The sequence below is a fragment of the Xenopus tropicalis genome, chromosome 7 (assembly GCF_000004195.4).
Source record: "Xenopus tropicalis strain Nigerian chromosome 7, UCB_Xtro_10.0, whole genome shotgun sequence".
Taxonomy (NCBI): Eukaryota; Metazoa; Chordata; class Amphibia; order Anura; family Pipidae; genus Xenopus; species Xenopus tropicalis.
In genome coordinates this window covers 103,325,759-103,341,293 of record NC_030683.2, presented here as the reverse complement: position 1 = coordinate 103,341,293, position 15,535 = coordinate 103,325,759, and the positions used below count along the sequence as shown (strand labels likewise).

General features: G+C 37.0%; 1 protein-coding gene across 1 annotated transcript; it reads left to right on the top strand.

Annotated features, from left to right (window-relative positions):
* Nucleotides 1-3,326: 3,326 nt before the first annotated feature.
* On the top strand, nt 3,327-10,692 carry LOC108648108 (extracellular calcium-sensing receptor). Its single transcript, XM_031906528.1, has 5 exons — nt 3,327-3,584; nt 4,086-4,901; nt 6,793-7,014; nt 7,881-8,004; nt 9,711-10,692. The coding sequence occupies exons 1-5, from the start codon at nt 3,327-3,329 to the stop codon at nt 10,655-10,657; spliced, it is 2,367 nt and encodes a 788-aa protein (XP_031762388.1). The 3' UTR covers nt 10,658-10,692.
* The last annotated feature ends 4,843 nt before the right edge of the window (nt 10,693-15,535 follow it).

Here is a 15,535-nt window from a genome sequence, read left to right as displayed (position 1 = left end):
AGCAGTTTTATAACTACAACTCAGACCAGAATTCCCATGCCCAAACTGACCCCCATACACACTTTTTATCCTGGATCTATGATAAATTAAAATGAACACAGTTTGTAGATTACTTTTATTTCTAGGGCCAAATTATCAAATTAAAACAGTGGGCATGGGTGCCGTTGGGCCGAGGACTGAAACAACGAGGCAATGCGGTTCCCGATCAGACGGAAAATCAAGCCTGCCCGATCTATTTCAGGCCAATTTTAGGCCTGATTTTAGTCAGGTAGGTCCATCAGGGGTGCCCATACAGGTGCAGATAAGCTGCTGAATTGGTCTGAAGGACCGGAATTGGCAGCCGAAATCTGCCACTGTATAGCTAATTTAAGAGAAGGTCCACCAGAACTCACTGCCTGGTCCAAATCCCTTGTTCACTGTATGGAGTTTGCCTATAGTGCATGAGTATAGTGGGGATCTTGTGCATCTTTACTTCAAATCTCCACTTGTAGGGTAATTGTGAGATTACTGTAAAGCTGATGCTCTATCAATATTTAAAAAGGGGACCAGCATAACCAGCAACTTATAGACATTTAATTCAATTCCAGATGGTTATTAGGTCATTTCATTCAAATCACTGTACCTGATCGAAAGATGTACCTATTCCATTTCTTAAGTCACTATGTAATTAAATTATAATAGTATGTGATTCAAAGGGTGCAATGGGCATTCTTTCAGCATTACCTTAAACCTGGGGTCCCCAACCTTTCTGTACCCAGCACTGGTGAAAGTTTAGCTTAAATTGGACAGTGACAGACAGGAAGGTACCTCATTTGCAAATATTAATTATTTATTTACTTTGCAAGGATAAAAGAACAAGAGATCGTTTTTCAGTGATCAATGTGTACCTTCCCAGCATTAACCTAAAGCTTATTATTATCCTTTTGATCATGCACACCTGTCTGCCTGTATGGACTCTGAGGAGCAAGATAATGATATGACTTTTAATTGACCATTTATAACCTGGTCATAGCACAATTATCAGTATTATGTATTAGGGAATTCACTGCAATATAAATACAGAACCATTTTCTTCAGGATAAATATAACTTGCCCATAAGACATGGTGTTGGTAGAGCTTTTCTGGTAATTGTATACTTATTCTTTACATTTTATGTCTTAATACTTTGAACATTTTTACAAAGCAGATGTTAGCCATAAGTCACATTCAGTACAAGGTATAGTGTTATACTTTGATGAATATGCTTTATGGGTAACAGAAAGTTCATAGATACAGTAAGGCATGGCAAGGTTATGTGGAGATTTTATAGCAGAACTAGATCAATATAGCTCAGGACCTACTTTAAGTACAAGTTGCAATAGTTGGGTACTGTGAAACATTAAAAACGTAACCTTTTAATAGAAAATGAATATTGCTGCAGTAACGCACTACTTCATGTTGGTGTAAGAGAAAAAAGCATGATTTATTTATACTTTTAAGGCATTTACTAAACCACGCCAAATTCGGGTCAGGCTTTTTGTCGTCAAAAACCCAAATTTGTTGTTGCAAAAAAAGTGGGACTTTTTTGGGATTTATTATGCAACGAAGCCGTGACATTCAGAATCTAAAAATACTCCAGCTAAAACCTGTCAAGATCACGTAGAAGTCAATGGCCGATGTCCCTTTTACAATTGGAAATATTTCTTTGCTTTGTGGTTTTCGAGTTTTTCAACTGGCTTTTGAGTGACAATATGAAAATGTCACAGTTATCATGCGATAAGTCGAAAAAGTTGTGGTTTTTCATTAGTTTTCCTGCAACTTTTTGTTATTGCTACTTTTTTTAGTTCCTCATTTGAATGCTGGGAGTACTGGGAGGGAAATCTGCAAGAAACTTAACCATGAATTATAATGATTTTTGACCCCGCCTCATAGAAAATCCCTCAAGAAAAGTTAGAAATACTTTAGAAAAGCCATATATTTTTTTTGGTTTTTTTTTAAAAGAATATTTTGTACTCCAGTCTATGAGCAAAAGCATGTTTTAGTATAATGTAGCAGTAAATATAACTGAATGGTGATAAATCATCCATTACTTTTGATTATTAATTTATGAACAAGATACAAAAAGAGCAGGCTTTACTGAAACCCATTTAAATAAAGAATTATTCATGTTCAAGGGCAAAATGTTGAGGTTGGATTTTTTTCCTATGTTACATTATGACACAAATTACACACTAACAATGCTTTGAAAAGTATGTTAAATAATATCCTGAATGATGTATTGATTATGGCATTTACAGTACTTTTGTCTGATGATGAATTTATTACCTCTATAATAAAACTCAGTGACTGATTCTATTACAGGAGATTCCACTCCCTGGAATGGCTGCTGATACTGAGCTGGGCTATTTACATGAGCAATGGGGATCCAGGCTGCAAATTGCCATCAGAAAATCTGAAATTTTATGAAAAAGATGGAGACATAATTTTTGGAGCTCTCATCCCTGTGCATCTTGAACCAAGCAACATTAAACTGAATTTCAGTACAAAACCTGTACTTGGGAAATGTAAGAAGTAAGGTTGTTTTCACATGCTGAAATACTAATAGAATGAACCAGATTGTGATATTGTAGATCCCAGTGGCACAGAGCTATGTGTGAGAGAGTTGCTCTTACAGTAATACTAGATATGCCTACAGGATCCATGCTTCTTCCTGACCAGTTAGCTTATAGATATTATACCCTGTAGTTCAAGTTTCCAAGACCAGTCTCTGTAACAGGACTAAACATTTACTAACTCAGGAACCTAAGAGAAGACCTACAATATCCTAAATGATCTTTATAGATATTGCAAAATTATTAGCAACAGTTTTGGTGGACACAGAGGTCAGTGTTGTACTGCATTTCCAGCTCCCCGTGTGCTAAAGTTACACTTGATGGCCAAATTCATCTGCATGTGAAAGGAGTTTTGCTATCAAACTACACTACTCAACTACTCAATGAAGCAAATGTTCAGTCATGTATCCTGTCAGACCCGATGCCTGTCAGACACTTCCCACTTGCTTTCAATAATAATTTAGATAAAGAATAAAGCACCATCACCATTATACCAAAAGGTTTTTATGTCAAAAGGGTTACCCTGTAAATAGACTCTAATAACACTTTCTATACATATATTTTGTGGCTGCAGGCAATTGGTAAAATGGCTTAACCAGAGTATGAAATATTTTACATCTATGGTTTTATATAGTAAACTGTATAAATATGTTGATAAAATTTGTGAATATTCAGTGGAATATCTTTCTGTCCTTTTTAGGCTTTCTGTTTACTGTTATCTACATGTACTCGCCATGGTCTTTGCTGTTAACGAGATTAATGATGATCCAGAACTTCTGCCAAACATCACACTGGGCTTCCGTATATACGACTCCTGCTTTAATGAAATGCAGGCTGTTAATGGAGCGCTACAGCTTCTGTCTGGGACTGAAAAAGGAATTCCAAACTATATTTTTGAGAAAAAATCTAAGTTGGTGGGATTTGTAGGAGATCTTCAGTCTTCCAATTCTGTTGCTGTTGCAAGAATTTTGAGTTTGTATCGATTTCCTCAGGTAAATGACAATGTTGGTACACCATTTATTTCAATCCAAGTCAACTGTCTTGCCAACTTGTAATAATGAGGCCAGACAGATGACCATCTTACGGTTTATTTAAGGACTCTGCAGCAGGATTAACAGACATGTGAAGAAGCATACTGTACATGGCTACCTTCTGCTGTATGGTTTTAAGGTACAGAACCAGCAGCAAGAAACAGGCAGTCAGATACTGCTTATGGATATAGTTGCTGTTACATTTAGAACTAACTATAAAGCCACTAAAATGAATATATATTTGAAAGTTTCTTTGAATCACAATTATTTTACACATATTACTATATTACATATTGCTCTGTTACTATATAGTGATTGTGTACAAAACAGATTACGTTGGTCTAACGGCTTAGGCGTTTTTACGTATATGCTATACTGTCACCCATTTCAATTCTTTGTGAACCAAATTTAAAGAGATTTTTTTTACCAACATTAAAATAATTGCATAAAATTTCATTCCAGATAAGCTTTGGGTCAGCGATGTCCTATCTAAGTGATAAAATCAACTTCCCTTCTTTTCTGCGCACTACAATAAATGATAAGATACAGCCATATTATTTCAGTAGGCTGATGATTCATTACAACTGGACCTGGATAGGAATTCTGGCTGCTGATAATGATTTTGGCCTCTATGACAGTGAGCTTATGAGAAAAGACATTGAGGCAGCTGGGATTTGTGTGGCCTATTTTATGCGGATATCTGCCCAACACACCAGAGATCAGTCACTCTCCATTCTCCAAGCCATAAGAAAGTCAAGTACTGTGTTAGTCTTATTATATTGCTCAATGCCAGAACTGATCCCTTTTATGAAAGTTGCAACTGAAGAAAATATAACTGGAAAGGTCTGGTTTGCCAGTGGCAGTGCTATCACTTCTCCTATATTTTCATACAAAGAGTTTTGGAGAATATTAAATGGGACCATTGGGTTGAAATTCCCTTTAACGGTAATCCCTGGATTTGGAAAGTTTCTTTTTAGTACTCATCCTTCTTTATATCCAAAAGATATTTTCATTAAATTATTTTGGGAAGACAGTTTCAGTTGTTTGTGGCAAAATGAAAATCGTGATAGGCTGGAAACACCAGTCAATGGAACAATCTATTGCACAGGGCAGGAAAACCTTAAAACTTTAGAGCACCAAGGTTATAATGCAGCAGCATCAGGGTATGCTATTCGTGTTTACAATGCAGTTTATACACTCACCCATGGTATCCACAATATGATTTCCTGCAGGTCTGGATCACCATGCTTTAACATAAGTGGCTTGGACCCATGGAAGGTAATAAAAAAATTAATTCCTTCTTGTGTACCATGCATGTAGGTTATTGCCTAATTTCAGTGTTAAAGAGTCTGTAGGGAAGTAGTAAAATGGCCTCCACTTTGAATTAAGTTCTTACTAGTAACTAAAGGGGATACATTTTTAATGAAAGGATAATGGGGAAATGTACTGCTGCTCCACTGGATACATTGACCCTGTATGTGAGTTTTCAAAGCCCACGTGGAAGAATATGAGGTGACTCCTGTAGTTGTAAAAGGGCAACCTCTAGGAATCTCCCTCAAGATCAATGAAGGTCTAGACTAGAGCATATAAAAATAAAGATAACATATGCAACTTGTGCCCAAACACGCTTCTCCCACTTCAATATAGTGCAAAGAGTGCCAATATACTCACCCAACCTGTTCTAATGAATAGTGCATGTTTGTCTGTTGATACTAGGGAACCCTGAAATTATAGTCAGCCTGGATGTTGGGGCAATTCCTAGCTTCCCACAGTGGTAATGCGTCAATAGCCACAACAGGATTCTGGCAACTGAATTGCAGGCTAATGCCATTTTTGACACTTTATACATTGGTGTACTTAAAGTAATACAACCCTCACTTAAAGAGTTTAATTACTTTTATTTATGATTTATTGCCACAAAAATTACTCCAGTTATTAGCACACAGGTAAGCACAAAAATTTTTTGGCACTACCTTTTTAATTTCAATGATTTTTTTAAATCATAGTATGCTTAGGGTGGAACTGTATGCACAAAGCAGCAAAGAGTCAATATTAACACAACAGTGGAAAACTGAGGCCTTATGCATCCAATTTATTGTAACACAGCACCTTCCTCTTGTCAGAGATTTTGTTATGGATTTCTGTCTCCCGTAGAATTATTTACATCCTCAGGTATTTTCAGTGGCTTATATATAAAACTATATTCGCTTGAACATCTTCAGCCTTTCAGTTTCAGTTTTCCCTCTCCCAAGTTCTTAAAAAAATGTTGTTGTATGTTAAAAAAGTCAGAATTTAGTTGACAATTCTCGTCTGCCAGTTGAATTGAATATTTAGATAAACCATAATTGCCTTTTTGCTTTATTATAATGGCTTTAGTCATTTCTATATCCGTAAACTAGAAATGTAATTGCACTGAATTCCACAGAAATCAGACTGGGAAATATCCTACACGGGCCCAACTAACCTATTAACTCATCCATAAGTATACATGATTATGCATATAGGAACTCAAAATAAATTTAAAAAAATCTTCTGATGTTTCCAACTTGTTTTATGGTATGGATTCATCTACAGCAATATATTTATTTTATAGTGAAGCCAGATTGGTTTTTACTTGCTGGCACTGGATGTATTCACACACTTTTATAGTCTGGTGGGTGATTATAAGAAGCATTCCTCTGCCTTAAAGAGTCTACAATAACTCTGATTGATGGCTTTACAAGGAATAATTAAACACAGGTACAGGTAGGGGACCTGTTATCCAGAATGCTCTGGACCTGGGGTCTTCCAGATAATGGATCTTTCCATAGTTTGGATATCCATGCTTTAAATTTACTAAAAAATTATTTAAACATTAAATAAACCTAACAGGATTGTTTTCCATCCAATAAGGATTCACATTATATCTTAGTTGGAGTCAAGTACAAGGTACTGTTTTAATACTACAGAGTAAAAGGAAATAATTTAAAAAAATTATAATCATGTGTTTAAAATAGAGTCTATGAGAGACAGCATTTCTGTAATTTGGAACCTTCTGGATAATGGGTTTCCGGATAACGGATCCTATACTTGTATAAAATTATTATGGTCTAAATGTAATAAGCATTATGATTGTTCAACTACCGTAGCATTGTTTTCTGAGTTACATTTATTGTTTGGATGTTTTTAGATTTTGCAGTATGTAAAGCATATTAGGGTAAGAAACACAGCTGGCCAAGAGTTGTTCTTTGATGAAAACGGAGACCTGATATCTTACCTTGAGTATGTGAATTGGCAAGCTCTTCCCAATGGTGAAACCCAATATGTCAATTTGGCAACTTTAAAAGAATTTCCAGAGAGTCATATTGTTCTGAGTAACAACACAATATTCTGGAGTGGAGGTTACACAGAGGTAAATGCAAATAGTATTGTATATTACCATGAAAGACTCCTCCGTTTGGCTCCTCCTAGTTCTAGGAGCTGCAGGCATTTGTAATTGTAATTAATTTTGGCAACATCATCCATTGCAATCCCCTCAGTGGGTAAATTTGTTTTAACACTATTTCTGGGTCGACTAGAGCACCAGCTATATATTTGCTTCTGACCTCACTGAGCCATCTAGGTAGAATAGTAAAACTCTGGCTAAAAGAAGACAATATAGAAGAAAAAATGGCCAAGAGTGGGGGTAACCAGTCACTGAATGTTGTGGGTACCAGATATTAAGGCGAAGTGGTATATCACAACTTCTTGATTTACATCTAGTTCAGTTTCATATTTTGTAATGGTTCTCAGTTTCTAAAATGCTATGGGAAAGATTAATCAAATAGAGATCCTGAAGGATTACCAGAATCTCAGGATTTTTTCCATTTATCAAAATTTTATGCAAAAATGTTTCTGACAGTCATGAAAGTTTTTAATAAATTGGCACATATATCAAAATTGATACCTGCATCAGTCCATCAGAATGTCTTTGACTGCTGTGGGCAGTAAAACAACAACATGTTCTATGGAGTGACTGCTCAATGTTGTGACAAATTGTAACAGGAAGAAGTCTGGGAGCAAAATACAGATCTCTGTCCATTAATTGGCTTATGTGGCCTTAATTCTTACAATGGAAATTTTCTATTTAGGATTACCCAATAGCACATACTACTCAAAAAGCATATTTTTATGAAAACGGTTTATTTAGATGAGCTTATTTATGCTAAAAAAAAAGGGTATTTAACTTTGCAAACACCTTAATATAAATGTATTCTTATAATATATACTGTATGTCAGGCACCAGAATCCATATGCAGTGAGAGCTGCCCCCCAGGATACAGAAAGGCCCCACAGAAGGGACAGCCAGTCTGCTGCTTCGACTGTATCTTGTGCTCAGAAAACGAGTTCAGCAATCAAACCGGTAAGTACAATAAAATGCTTTCCTCAAAATGTCATCAGTTTTATGGAAAAGTTTTCACTACCGTATATACTCGAGTATAAGCCGAGTTTTTCAGCACTAAAAATGTGCTCAAAAAGCATGCCTCAGCTTATACTCGCGCATATACTAGTATATATACGGTAAATTGGCTTGAAGATGACATGCGCTTGTTGCGCGCGCACCCCACAGAAGCGCACAGAAGCGGCGCATCCATGTGCCATTAAGGGACGAACGGAAGGTATGGGCAGCAAGTACCGAGCTGAGTGGTCAGGCTTCTGGGGCAAAGCCAGCTGCTCTCACACAGCTGCACTGTGTATGCGAATCGAGTATGCGCATCAATACAGCTTCCAGAGAAAGAGCGACAAAGTACCGTAAGTGTGCTGGGTGCCTGGGGATACAGAGAGAGAGGTGCCTGCTGCCAATGCCTCTCCGTGGCACTGCCCTGCCCGGACGCTTTGTTCTTAGAGCTGCCCGCTGCCTGGCTGCACAAACATTATTATAATGTGTGGGGCTGCCCGGGCTTATTGCTTCCCTATTATTTATGGTGGAATTCACACAGAACTTTATCAACAGACCCCCTACATGTCACACCAGCAATAAATGACAATAAATGCCCCAACAGACAGACCAGCAATGCCAATCAACCAAAACTATGAGTACATTACTGCTGAAAGCAAGCAGCATTATAGTCATGGGGGTAACCAACGGTCTCTGCGCTCACAGGAAAAGGCAGTGTGTGAAAAGAAACAAACAAAAAAAAAGTAATAAAATTAAAGATTGTGAAAATTTTTTGCACTTTGAACACTGCCTCGTCGCTGTAAGTTAGCTCTTTATTCTACCAGGAGTGGGAGATTTAAATGAAGCTGTAAATGTACTGTTCTGGGCTCCAAAAAAGCTGCTCCATCTCTCTACAGACTAACATAATGAAATGACAGCAGCGAAATGAAAAGTTCAGTGCTGGAAAGGTTCTGACTGGAAAGTGCTATATATGAGAAGGGAATCATTGTCTTTGATTGCAGAACAGAAAAGCAATACAGTGAACTTCACTTTGCAAATATTATTTTTTTGGTTGTAATATAGGTGTGTAGGCGCCATCTCAGTGCATTGTGCTTGGGTCTGAGATTTCAGAAGGAGCAAGTGCTACACATTAGAACTGCTTTCAGGTAACCTATTGTTTCTCCTACTCCCGTGTAACTGGAGGAGTCGGCTTATACTCGAGTCAATAAGTTTTTCCAGTTTTCTTAGGTAAAATTAGGTACCTCGGCTTATATTCGGATCGGCTTATACTCGAGTATATACGGTAAGTAAAACTAAATAGAAAGAATTAAATTGTATTCATTGTAAGTAACTGCAAAGTATAATAATTCTTGGTTTATTGGTAAAATCAGAATGTACACTGTAGAACTGGTTTTGTGGTAAACTGACTAGAAGAGGTACATGATTCTTCAGTGACACTTATTAAACAGCAATAGTGATGGGCAAATTATTCGGCAGGCATGGATTTCTGTGTTCAAAATTCGCCACATTAAAAATTAGGCAGGCGGCAAATCTTTTGAAAGATTCACAAAATCTTTCACCAAAGCGAAATGGGACATATTCGCTTATCACTAAAAAGCACCTTGAAGGTGCCATAAAAGTATAGAATTGTTCTAATCTTATTTATGGAAAGGCCTGTCATGTTTTTTTAGACTTGCTTATAATCTGTTTTATTTTTTATGTATTAGATTCCACAAGCTGTATGAAATGCCCTGAAGACATGTGGGCAAATGACAAACACAATGGCTGCTGGATGAGGAGCTTGGAATTTCTGTCATTCAGAGAAACCTTAGGGGGCACATTAACTACTATTTCTGTTCTAGGATCTCTTCTTCCTCTCAGCATCCTGGCAATTTTCATAAAAAATGCAGAAACGCCAGTTGTGAAAGCAAATAACCGGAATCTCAGTTACCTCCTCCTCCTTTCCCTGTGTTTCTGCTATCTCTGTGCTTTAATGTTCATTGGCCATCCCATTACTATAACCTGTATCCTCAGGCAATTTATATTTGGGATCAGTTTTGTGATGTGCATTTCATGTGTGTTGGGAAAGACAATGATGGTGGTGATCGCCTTCAACCTCACCCAGCCAAGGAGCAGCAGGAGAATGTGGTTGAATTCTCGAGTAACGAACACCCTGGTGCTTGTGTGCACAGCTATACAAGTGATTATATGTGCTGGGTGGCTTGCACACTCTCCCCCTTTTCAATACACTGACAATAAATCCAAGATGGACACCATTATTATGGAATGTAACAAGGGATCACCTGTAGCTTATTCATGCACAATGGGATATATGGGGGTTTTAGCTTCTTTGTGCTTTGTAGTTGCTTATTTGGCTAGAAAGTTGCCGGGCAGTTTCAATGAGGCCAAACTGATCACCTTTAGTATGCTGATATTTGGAGCTGTTTGGATCTCCTTCATCCCAGCCCACCTCAGCACCACAGGGAAGTACATGGTGGCAGTGGAAGTGTTCGCCATTTTATCTTCAAGCAGCGGATTATTGGTGTGTATATTGTTACCCAAGGTCTACATTATTATTTTGAGACCAGAGATGAACAAAAAAGATAGAAAAATATTTATTATAAAAGAGAAATCATAAGCAGTTCAATAAATTACTAGCTTGTGCTTGTTAAGCTACTGTGTTAACCAGTAAATTAGACCTTAAAGGCATTGCTCTTACTATTGTCTTTCCATATCTGTAGTTATTCCCACACCTTGTGTCTCAACCCTTTCTCCTTGTAGATTGTAAGCTCTGTTGGGCAGGGCCCTCTTCCCCTCTTGTATTGGTTATTGATTGCCTTATATGTTACTCTGTATGTCCAGTGTATGAAACCCACATATTGTACAGCGCTGCGGAATATGTTGGCGCTTTATAAATAAATGTTAATAATAATAATAATTAATAATAACCCAAATTCTAATAATTCCTTAGCACGGGGTTAATCTTTGAGTAGGATTATATCTTCTAGTGTAATATAAAAACATGAATTAATCCAAGGTGGGGGTCAGCCATTACACAGTAAAGAAGTAAAATGTGCCCCAGTAGGGTGTCAAATAAAACAGGAGGCAAATGGAGTTGGAAAAAAAGGTAACACTGGACTTTGTTTTCACCAGAACACCTCCAACATGTATACAAATATGTTTCCCTACTAATATCTGAGGTTACATTTTAATAAACTTTAAAAAATTTTAAATAGATAATTAACATTCATAAATTGAACAAATGAAAACCTTAATAAATAATATATATATATATAATTTGCCAGAAAATCTGAAAAATGGTGCGTATAAATAATGTAATGTTTAATTTCATCATGTGTTTCATTAGTTGTAACTTCGCTACACACTGGATCCAAGAATATGACTATGAAGATTTTCATTCATCCAGGTCATGGTATATCTAGTATAAATAAATCTAAAGCAACTGGACTTGCTGAGTAATCATTGAAGACGTTTCACTACTCATCCGAGCAGTTTCTTTAGTTCATCTGACTGGTATGGAAGTCCTCAGCATATATACTCTTCCACTAATCCATTCAACACCATCTGCCTGCTACATACAATGCTGTTCTAACATCTGTACCCCGGCAGTTTCAGAACTCTTCACACCTCCATTCATGCACCTCTAACAAGTAACACTTGTTTTGAAGAGTTGCACGATACTTTGGTAATCCTTTCAAAGTAACTCCCCAGCACTCTATGAGTTTCAGATGTCACCTCTCTGAAGAGTTACAAAGTGCCATTGTGATTGGATTAGTGGAAGAGTATATATGCTGAGGACTTCCCATACCAGTCAGAACTGAAGAAGCTGCTCGGATGAGTAGTGAAACGTCTTCAATGATTACTCAGCAAGTCCAGTTGCTTTAGATTTATTTATACTAGATATGGATCCAAGAAGTTTATTGGACATAAGGAAAAAAACAGTCTAATATACTGTAAGGGGCAGATTTCCTAAAGCTTTTTTTTGGCCTTGACTTGGTATTTTTATGATCACTCATTTATTAAATGTCACGATAATTTTGGTAGGGTCGAACAAAAGTATTGAGTTTATTGTCTAAAAATCACAATTATTTGGAGCCGAAAAATTTGAGAAATTCATGAAATTTAATAGCCATTCATTTCCACGAATCCTCTTTATTTTTCCCAAAAAGGAATTTCTCCAGCAGCCATTTTGAGAGCATTGGCGCTCATTCTTGGAAACAATAATGTGTTTTTACTTTCATTTGAAACTGGGTGTAATAGAAAACAATGATGGGATTTCCCTTGAAAATGTGTCATGGACAGGCTGACACTGACTATTCTGTTCCACTACTATTCTAAGCCTCCATATGACAAAATGGTTCTCACAGCTTAACTTTGGCGTACTTTTTTAAAAAAAAAGTCACATAAAGTTTTATAAATCTCGAATATTTGTGGTTCTAGAATTTCTAGAATTTTCTAGAAAATTCTCAGAATTAGCTAAAAATTTTCGAGGAAAAAATTAAAAACAATCGTTTACTGCCAAAAAACACATACGTAAGTCTGTTACAGTTAGAGTTGCATTATTTCCTGTCATCTGATCTCTGAGGGAACACACAGCCCATCACAATATGGTGACCCAAGGTAATAGATGGAAAAAGACAATATTTACTGATATATATTTATATTACCATTTTGGTAAGATTCTTTAGTAGGTCATATAACACAATATAAACTACCTGTTGGTTAAGTATTCATTCTGAGGGTATAGTTTTCCTCTAAGTGCCATATTTCATCCACACCAGAATGTTCTAGAATTTTCTTTTTAAATCCTGCAATGACAGTTCAATTACATACAGTACTGTATTCCATTAACAACCTCTTTATTTTGGTTATTTGGTACTTTAAAAGATAGAAGCATGCATCCTTACATATTGGCTAATTCATAGCATTTCAGCTGGGATATAGTTTCCTTTGCTTAAATATAGTGGTATTGTGGTTAACCTTTGGAACCCCAGTTTGCTACCAACAAAGAATGGCAACAATCCAATCCCTCCGTGTTCAGCTCCTCATATAACTTTCTAAACATATAGAGTACATGTGCCTGAGAAGCAGGAATAGTTGATTAAGGCTCTGGCAGGATTAAGAAGGCAAGGCAGAAGGTAGTCACTGGCGCACACAGGGTAAACAGGCAGCCAAATGGAAAGGTAAATTCCAAAGCAAGGCACAGCAAGAGTTAACAGTCAGTACAAGCCGTATACAGGCAGGGTCAGATAGGCCAGGGGCAAATAGCAGTGCTAAGGCTGCTATCTCTATTAGACCAGGCAGCTGTAACTCTTTATTGTGGTTTATTGCAGACAGCGATATATTGGTGGGCAAAGCACTGAGATGCTTCTTTGCAAGGCAGTATCCTTTTTATACCCTAATACATACAAGTGGCCTATCCTATCATTATAGAGAAAAGGAAAGCTAGTTATTATTATTTTTAGATGAACTATGAAAACGTCCTTCAATTATTAGGCATAAGTTCTTGTGGTTTTCTCCTTTGGCTTTTAGAGATTAGGCTACTGATCCCGATTTAGCTTTTGGTCCTTTGTTTGTCATTAACCCTTGCATGGCACTTGTACTTGCATTACTGTTCAGAAAAGTAAAACAAAAATATAAAAGAAAAGACACTTCTTTTAAGCAAAAGCATAAAATCGGTACTGTGTGATACTCTGAAAGTATGGTTCTGACCTTAGCAGCAGGATCAGACAATAAGTAACACTTATAAATTGAGATGTAGCGAACTGTTCGCCGGCGAACTAATTCGCGCAAACATCGGGTGTTCGCAAGTCCACAAATTCGTGAACTTTTGGCGATGTTCGCCATTTTGGGTTCACCGCGGTTTTTTTTTGCGCCGCGTTTTTTTGCCTAGTTTTTTTCCGCCGCGTTTTTTCGCTTTGGTTTTTCGCCTTTGCGTATACATAGGAATAGCTTGCGGTTTGTTTTGGCGTTATTTTTTGGTGGTTTTTTTTTTTGCATTTTTTTTTTGGCGTTTTTTTTACAAAGTATTTTTCAGAGAAATTTTTGCCCTTGATCCCCCTCCTGCATGCCACTGTCCAGGTCGTGGCACCCTTTAAACAACTTTAAAATCAGTTTTCTGGCCAGAAATGGCTTTTCTAGGTTTTAAAGTTCGCCTTCCCATTGAAGTCTATGGGGTTCGCAAAGTTCGCGAATATTCGCGAGTCAATATTTAAAAAGGGGACCAATTCATAACCAGCAGCTTATAGACTTGTAATTCAATTGCAGATTGTTATTAGGTCATTTGATTCAAATCACTGTAAATGATAAACATATGTACCTATTCCTTTTCTAAAGTCACTATGTAATTAAATTATAATAGAATGTGATTTTAAGGGGCAATGGGCATTAAACAATATAATTATCTTGTCTTGCAATGTTTCTGGGACCTTGTGGTTCCTATCCCATGCAACATGCTGTTGATGGGGCTTCTCTGGTTATAGAAAAACACATTTGTATTGTATTTATCTAAAAATGAGCAATGCTATAATTGTTAACGAGTACAATAGTTGTATTACTAGGCAGTCCATGTGACAGGCTAATTATAACTCTATAGATAGGAAGATAATATATAGATTATGTTGGAAAACTACATTTACAGAGACAAACTTTAATCTCAAAATAAAAGTTTCCAAAAGTATATACACCTCCAAAGTGGATGTAATGGAAAATCGACAACTAGTGAGGGCTATTAATGGACTCCTCAATCAATCAGACTCCTGCAAATACCATGGCAAATACCATGGCAAGGGATTCCTTATCTAGAGGCCCAATATCCAGAAGGCTTCTAATTATGGGAAGACTCTTGATTTTAATAAAATAATTCAAAAATGTTAAACATATTTCCTTTTCCTCTGTAATAATAACACAAAACCTTGCACTTTATCCAAACTATGATATAATCAATCCTAATTAGAGGCAAAGGAATCCTATTGGATTCCCCCAACTCCTGCTCTGAAGAAAATAATTTTTGGTTTTGGTCAGACAAGAAGCTCAAATACCTTAGGGATGTGGCAAATACATCCACTTTGTCTACTTTGGAAAACACTCTAGAAGGTACAGCAATACCAATGTTCAGATACCTACAATTAAGACCTATGTTCTATTCTTATTTTGGCACCCAGGCACTAGAACTTTCAGAATGGGCAGTGGTCACCTTGTTTTGCCAGGAGCAACCCCCTAAATAAATATCCACAGTCTATGCTAATTTTATGACTACAATACCCTCCCCCTTTCAGAAAGCACAGTGGTTTGCAAACTTCAGAGTTCCCCCCCCACCAGAGCATTGAAACGGAGGAGGCAAATAGGGTAATGAAGACTAATTTGCAAAGCAGGGGGCCTGATTCACAAAACAAGCCCTCAGTGAAGATGGATTTCTGCCTACCTCTAGTTCCAGCCCTGCTTTTGCAAACAGCAAATGTAGTGAGTGAATGTAGGGAGTAAGTCCCTTAAATAG

What these genes read in the sequence shown, in the direction of transcription:
- LOC108648108 (XM_031906528.1), top strand. Translation starts at nt 3,327, where the DNA reads ATGGTCTTTGCTGTTAACGAGATTAATGATGATCCAGAACTTCTGCCA. An exon ending in GTGGCTTGGACCCATGGAAG is followed by an intron (nt 4,902 to 6,792) that starts GTAATAAAAAAA and finishes GGATGTTTTTAG; the next exon opens with ATTTTGCAGTATGTAAAGCA. An exon ending in CGAGTTCAGCAATCAAACCG is followed by an intron (nt 8,005 to 9,710) that starts GTAAGTACAATA and finishes ATGTTTTTTTAG; the next exon opens with ACTTGCTTATAATCTGTTTT.